At 27.8% G+C, this 8,659-nt stretch overlaps 1 protein-coding gene across 1 annotated transcript; it reads left to right on the forward strand.

Moving 5' to 3' along the window:
- Positions 1–5,815: 5,815 nt before the first annotated feature.
- LOC105250779 (histone-lysine N-methyltransferase SETMAR-like) lies at positions 5,816–6,619 on the forward strand. The gene has a single exon (XM_025410641.1). It carries the CDS (start codon positions 5,816–5,818, stop codon positions 6,617–6,619), a length of 804 nt encoding a protein of 267 aa, XP_025266426.1.
- Positions 6,620–8,659: the final 2,040 nt, after the last annotated feature.

An 8,659-nucleotide genomic window follows, 5' to 3' on the forward strand; every position in this document is an offset into this window, starting at 1 on the left:
TGGGGACTTAACTCTCTATTTATCACAATTTGACTTTAACATAAAATACACCCCGGGATCACAAAACCAAGAAGCTGATTGTTTGTCTCGAAATCCAGTCCTAGAAGCAAATAGTGAAAATGAAAAAGAAATAAAAACAATGAACCTTATAACTATCGAGGAATTACGGAAAGATCAGAATAGTATCAGAAAGGAAAATCCCGACAATTATGAATTAATATCGGAATCAGGAATAAAAATGATAAAAATTAAAAACGAAAAGAAAATATTAATCTCTTCTACTCTAGCAAAAAAATTAATAAGAATATGCCATATAAATTACGGTCATATAAATAAAAATCAAATTAGAAATATGTTGGGAAAATATTACTATATTACAAAACTCAATCAAATGATTGAAAATCTGATTTCGGAATGCAAAATATGCATAGAAAACAAAACGAGAAAAGGGGCAAAATTGGGACTTTTTTCCCAGTTAGGCCCAGCAAAAAAACCTTTAGAAATAGTATCCCTAGATACGATTGGAGGATTCGTTGGTAACAATTCCACAAAAAAATATCTCCATCTTTTGATTGATCATTTCACTCGTTTTGCTTTCATTGTAACATCCACAACTCAAAAACCAAAAGATTTTATACAACTTGTAAACAAAGTTGCGAATTTTGGAAAGATTGGTGAAATCCTAGCGGATCAATACAGCGGGATAAATTCAGAAGAATTCAAAAAGCTACTCCGAAAATTAAATACAAAATTAACTTTCACAGCAGTAAATTGTCCATTCTCGAATGGATTAAATGAAAGGCTCAATCAAACCTTGGTTAATCGCATCCGATGTAAACAAAACACAGAATCGAACAGACCATGGTCAATGCTAGCGGAGGAGGCAGTGGAAGAGTATAACAACACTGTCCACTCCTCAACAGGTTTCTCACCAGCACACCTGCTTTTAGGAAAAGAGTCGGAATTAATACCGCAAGAACTTCGGAAAGTATCGAATTTACAAGCTGACCGAGAAATAGCGTTCCGGAATTCACAAAGATCACGAGATAGAAATTTCAAGAGAATTAATAAGAACAGAAAACACTACGACATTAAAGTAGGCGATCTTGTGTTTGTGAGCGTCGGAAACAAATTGAACAGAGGAAAACTTGATAAAGTGCGAAAGGGACCTTATAAAATTCTAAAGAAAGTTTCAAATACAATATACGAAGTAGATACAAAAAGAAAACAGCAAAATCGAATCGTCATCACATATCCAAATTAATTCCGGTCAGTGCGTCTGCTGTTGCAGAAATTCTTTCCCTGGACCGGTCCTCGGTCTCGTCGTTGGGGGGGGGGATGTAAGGTATGATATACCTTATGTGGAAACATCCCCACTCCATATAAACACGCGCTAGCCGTGGACACAGCGGCGTGTCGTTAGGAGATTGATTCGTGGCATGTCGCGGGTGAGTGACGCGAATAATATTAACACCATAGTTAATCCGCGTTTCACAGTGCAAATTTCTTTGCTTTAAACTACTCATTTTGGGTGAGATTATTCCGGGGGTCATTGGAACCCTGGACGGATCCTTACCTGTTGAATAACGACATCTTTTTCTTCGGCTTCTCCAGGTGAGGACTCGACCACGTGTTCATTATAATGTCGGAATTATTAATGTTTAATTGTTAATTCGGACATATTTATATCTTCTCATAAAATATATTACTCCATATTTTGGAAGAAACACCGAAGTTGCACGTTATTCTACAGAGATTGAAATATACCCTTACATATATATATATTGTTACGTCTCTGGTTCGAGTCGCGATCGAGTCCGGTTTGAGAAAAGAAGAAGCCCGTTGTTGACAGCAAGAGGTTGTTGACAGCAGCGTCTGTCATTTGAGTCTGGTCTCAGCTGTCTAGCTGTGCGAACGCGTTTTTTTCCCGAGCCGATTCGTTGTGCTATTTGTGTTATTCTTCCGTGTTATTTACGTTATCGTTTGTGTTCTGTGTTGTGTATTAAAGTTCCTTGCTTCTCTAAAAGTGCTTATTTATTTCGCGCGTCTCGCGAGCGGCCGATTAATAAGTGCGCGCTTTCGATCGAAGTCCTCGCCGCGGGCGTAACATATATAGTGCATATTTATTTATTTTAGATATAGTGCTCATATAATGATGTGTAAGTATAATGCCAAACACTTGCCTCTCTATGGTCAAAGATTACATACTTTATATATATACATTGTATATATTTATAGTAGTTAGTGCCAGAGACGATTTATTCATGAGCTAGCTGCTTTTAAAAGTATTTGTCTCAGAGGCAATGTATTCGTGTGCAGGTTTTTAAAAATATTTTATATCAAACGCGGTTGCATGAGCGCTATGGTAATTAAAAAACATTTGTCCCAAAGGCGATCTATTCGTGTGCTGGTTTCTAAAAATATTTTATATCAAATACAGTTTGCATGATCGCTGTGGTAATTAAAAAATATTTATCCCAGAGGCGGTCTAAAAAAATTTCAATGTAAAGATTATCTTCATTAATTAAAATTGGAGAAACAAAAAAGATATATTGCATCTTATAAAAATTGGCTTATTCTATATTCAGAAATTGTAAATTGAAGAAATTTATTATTCTATTCATATTTGCGATGAGATAAATATATAATGTAATGTAAATGTTTGTAAATTTATATTATAATTATATAATTTTCATATCATTTACATATACAACAATTATATATATAATATATTTACATATATATAATATATAACATATTTAATATATATATATATATATATATATATATATATATTTTAAACATGTATGAAATATATTATATATATGCATGTAAATCAATAAAAATATGATATTATCTCATTTCAATATATTTAACGCAATGCAAAGATTTTCTATTATATTATGCATGCTTCAAATAATAATGTCGGTAATAGCGTATCTAAAAATGTCGATATTATCGATATTATCGACATTTTTAGTTACATTTAGATAGGGGCACTAATCCGTCGGAGTTCGCCCGTCGCTTTAGGATCCCCTTAAAGCATAATTTTATGTTACTAGAACAATACAGGCGCGCGCTACGCGCGCGCTATTTATTTATTACAATTGATACTGCATATATATATAATATATATACATATATATATATATATATATATATATATATATATAATTTAAATTGGAAAATGGCAAGTTCTCATCAATATAAATTATATCGTTATGTCCTACCATATCGCATGGTAGGCGGAACAGAATACCATAGATGTAGCTAGACTTACGTTTTGGGGTAAGTTAAAAATATTATTATAGCTTTGATCTTAAAAACGAGAAAACCTCTATACAATATAAATCATTGTAATTACATTGTAGCAATATCTCTGTAATGTTTCATTGCAATATTGCAAATTACAATAAAACATTACAAAGACATTGCTACAATGTAATTGCACAGAAAAATCCACAAAATGTCAACACAGTTGCAAGATAACATAAACATTTCAAAAAAATTTTTAAATCAAAATTCTGCAATTATATTTTTTTAAAATAAAATATACAAACTATAGGTAATAAAGTAAATTATTCAATTTTTACTTATTTTATCCTTATAATTGCTTAAATATTACAAAATCAAATTATATAAAAAAGTAAGATTCACTTTAAGAGTTTGATTTAAAAAAAAATGAAATTTTTAATCTTCAAATCTATAAAATATAAAACTTTTACTTGTAAAAGTTATAAATTTTCATTTATAAAAAATAAATATAATACATAATTAGCATTTGCTTAAAATCATTCAATTTTTTTATATATGATAACTTTTCATATAGCATATAATTTTTTACAAATTGATAACTCAAGTATATAAATTAATAAATATCTCATGCTATATAGTACATTACAATAAATGAAAATAGAAATCTAGACATTTCTTCTTAATAAATTAAATTGTAAAAAAAAGTATTATAATACTTTTACATTTGGTACGATGCAACAAAAATGTTGATTACGCTGTATATATAACTGTGTATATAATAATAATAATAATAAAATTATTATAAGTATGATTAAGTAAGCACAATAGACATAAAAATAAATAAATTATAAATATACTATCGCATAAAATTATAATATATAACATAGATGTATAAAACAAAACATGATATTGTAAATTTATTATAATAAAAAAGTTGTAGAACATCAAACGAAAAATAAATTCAATATTAAAATATAAAAATAACATCAAAAACTTAGCTACTTTGTTTTTAATTTGAACTATTGAAAAGAATGTGAAATAAATCGAAATGTATAGAGCTCTATTACTTCTATTTGAATAGTTGAAATATATTTGTATCAGAACCTGTGAAAGATTTCAATTATACTTTTCATTATTTAATATAGTATTTATATACTTATTTTGTATAATATAATTTACATATTATATAATTGCATATTTACTTCACACACGTTATACATATTTAAATGAAACATTTGTTATTATATCAAATCAAAATTAAATTGATTCTATAGAATTTAATATTGAATTTTATTGCAATATTTTAGTTTATGACTCCTTTCTCAATAATAATAATTAATATAAATTAAGTAATACAATATATAAGTTTTATAATATTATTAAGCTTTAAAATAAGAATTATTTTAATTTTCTTTAAATAAATATTATTACATATTTAAAAATTTTAATAAATTATTTATAAAAATAGTATACATATTATGAAATAAACAATGCTTTATTTATCATGAAAACATATAAAAAAATAATATAATCTAATAAATTTAAAGAATCCTGATAAAATCAATTAGCATATATTGTAAAAGAATTTATTCACTTGAAACTAAATTGTTTCCAAATTAAAATCAATAAATATACAAATATATAAATATTAATTTATGTATTACATATTCATATCTTTTAAAATTACAAAACTGAAAAAAAAATATATATAAATTTTTTTATATAAAATTTGTATATATATCAAATAAAAGATAATAAAATGTAATATTATAAAGATCTTCATTTGAATAAAAAGAAACATCAACAAATATTTTCTCGTATATAAAAATTAATATATTTTAATAAAAATTTTTTATAAATTATAAACTTATTAATTAATTTATTATCAAATATGATTACAATTTAAATAGCTGTTTGTTAATTTTTATATTTGATTTATTATATCATTAAAAGATTAAGTGCAAATTTCAATTTACATAATTTAATCGATGTTTAATAATAAATAATTAATAAATTATCAATTTTAAAAAAATTTTTGATAAAAACTATTAATTTTTATATAAGGTAAAATATTTGTTAATATTTCTTATTCAAAGGTTTTTGTAATATTACAATTTGTTATAATTTATTTAATATATGTACAAATTTTATATTAGGTGAAGTAAAAAGTTCTGAGCGTTTTCCGCTAGATGTCTTTAATGAACCATATCTCACGATGTATACATCGCATCGGGTCATACGATACGGCGATTGAAAGGTGACATTACGCTTCAAAAAGGTTCTGTGACAGTTTTGTGTTTGGTCAAGCCAGTTGTGTGTTACAGCGTTCCAAAATGGAGGTAAAAAAAGAGAAAATTCGATACATTCTTCAGTACCACTACGACCAAGGTGAAAAGGCGGAGCAGGCGGCCAAAAAAATTTGAGCTGTTTATGGACCCAATACAGTATCAAATGCAACAGCAAAGCGGTGGTTCCAACGATTCCGTTCTGGTAATATGGACGTCGAAGATGAGGCACGCTCTGGTAGGCCAATCGTCGAAAATGTCGATAAAATCAAATCATGGAAATCGTCGAGTCGGACCGGCATGTGAGCACTTATTCCATTGCCCAGGAACTGAAGATTAGCCAAAAAACCGTTTGGAACCATTTGCATAAGGCTGGTCTCAAGAAGAAGCTCGATGTATGGGTGCCACACGAATTGACGCAAAAGAACCTTTTGGACCGAATTGATGCCTGCGATTCTTTGCTGAAACGTAACGAAATCGACCCATTTTTGGAGCGGATGGTAACTGGTGATGAAAAATGGGTCACATACGAGAACAACAGCCGAAAAAGATCATGGTCTAATCGCGGTGAGCCGGCCCAAATGATCGCCAAGCCCGGATTAACGGCCAAGAAGATTTTGCTGTGTGTTTGGTGGGATTGGAAAGGAATCATCCACTATGAGCTGCTCCCATCGGGCCAAACACTCAATTCGGACCTCTATTGTGAACAAATGACCAGATTGAAGCAGGCGATCGACCAGAAGCGGCTAGAATTGGCCAATAGGAAGAGTGTTGTGTTCCATCAAGACAACGCCAGGCCACACACATCATTAACGACGCGCCAGAAGCTCCGAGAGCTTGGATGGGAGGTTCTATTGCACCCGCCGTGTAGTCCAGACTTGGCACCAAGCGATTATCACCTTTTCAAGCATTTGCAAAATTTTCTTGATGGTACAAAACTGGCCTCAAGAGAGGCTTGTGAAAATGAGCTGGTCAAGTTTTTTACGAATAGGGACGAGGACTTCTTTAATCGCGGAATTATGAAATTGCCTTCAAAATGGACAAAAGTTATCGAACAAAACGGCGCATATTTGATCTAAATCGGATAATCCTAACTATGTTCATTTCATCGTCAAAATAAAGCGAAAAAACGCTCAGAACTTTTTACTTCACCCTATAATAAAATTTATATATATATATATATATATTTTTTTTTTCAGTTTTATAATTTTAGAAGATATACATTTGTAGTACAAAAATTTATATTTATATATTTGTATACTTATTATATCTTAATTTCGAAATAATTAAAGTATTGCAATAAAATTCAATATTAAATTTTATAGAATAAACAAATTTAATTTTGGTTTTATATATCAACAAATGCTTCATTTAAATATGTATAACGTGTGTAAAGCAAATATACATTTATATAATATATAAATTATATTATATAAAATAAGTACATAAATACTATATTAAATAAAGAAAAGTATAATTGAAATCATTCACATGTTCTGATACAAATATATTTCAATTATTCAAATTGAAGTAATAGAGCGCTCTATACATTTTGATTTACTTCACATTCTTCTCAATGGTTCAAATTAAAAACAAACCAGCTGAGTTTTTGACGTTATTTTTCTGTCTTAATATTGAACTTATTTTTCGTTTGGTGTTCTGCAACTTTTTCATTATAATAAATTTCTAACACAATATCATGTTTTGTACATCTGTATTACATATTATAATTTTATACGACAGTGTATTTATAGTTTTTTTTATTTTTGTGTCTATTGTGCTTACTCAATCATGCTAATAAATTTTTCATTATTATTATTATTATTATATTACACAATTATATATACAGCGTATATAATCAATATTTTTGTTGCATCATACCAAATCTAAAAGTAATTATAATACTTTTTTCAATTTTATTTATTAAGAAGATATAGAATAAAATCTAGATTTTTATCTCCTATTTATTCTAATGTCTTCTATTTATTGGAATGTACTATATAGTATGAGGAATTTATTAATTTATATAGTTTCTCAATGTTTATTATATACTTGAGTTATTAATTTGTAAAAAATTATATAATATGTTATATGAATAGTTATTACATTACAAAAAATTGAATGATTTTGAGCAGATGCTAATTATATATTATATTTATTTCTTATAAGTAAAAATTTATAACTTTTATAACTTTTAAGTAAAAGTTTTATATTTTAGAGATTTAAAGATTAAAAATTTCATTTTTTTTTAAATAAAACTTTTTAAGTGAACTTACTTTTTTATATAAAATGATTTTGTAATATTTAAACAATTATAAGGATATAAAATAAATAAAAATTGAATAGTTTAGTTTATTATCTATAGTTTGTATATATCCTATATATAACTATAGATTTTATTTTAAAAATATATAATTGTAAAATTTTAATTTAAAAATTTTTCTCAAATTTTTACGTTATCTTGCAACTGTGTTGGCAATTTGTAGATTTGTTCTTTGCAATGTCTTTGTAATGTTTCATTGCAACTTGCAAAATTGCAATGAAACATTACAGAGACATTCCTACAATGTAATTGTAATAATTTGTATTGTATGCAGGTTCTCTCGTTTTATCAAACATAGAATTATTTTTAACTCACTCCAAAACGTAAATAGCATCTATGGTAAGGATTCAAACGTCTAGTCCGTGGGCCGTACCTTTGACACCCCTGATCTATGGTATGTCTATTATGCCTATGTATATACTACACGATGTGGTAAAAGATAACGATTTCGTTGTATTAATGAGAGCTTGCTATTTCCAGTTTGACTGCGTCGAAAGAATAAGTAAGATTAAGTGTATTAATTATTAAATACACATTTAAGTGTTGATACGCGTTAAGTGCACAAGTATTAATACGCGATTAAGAACACGTTTAAGTGTTACGCAATTGAATATAAGAACACGATTAAAATTCACTTTCAACAGAACTTTGTTGAGGTAAGTTTACCATAATACCACAATATAATAAATTATAAGTTTATAATGTAATAAATTGTTATATTAAATTAATAGACACACACCACATATACATATACTTATTCACATTACTATTATTATGCAGATTATTATGAATGCTT

The sequence above is a fragment of the Camponotus floridanus genome, unplaced genomic scaffold (genome assembly GCF_003227725.1).
Source record: "Camponotus floridanus strain SB8 unplaced genomic scaffold, Cflo_v7.5 scaffold330, whole genome shotgun sequence".
NCBI lineage: Eukaryota > Metazoa > Arthropoda > Insecta > Hymenoptera > Formicidae > Camponotus > Camponotus floridanus.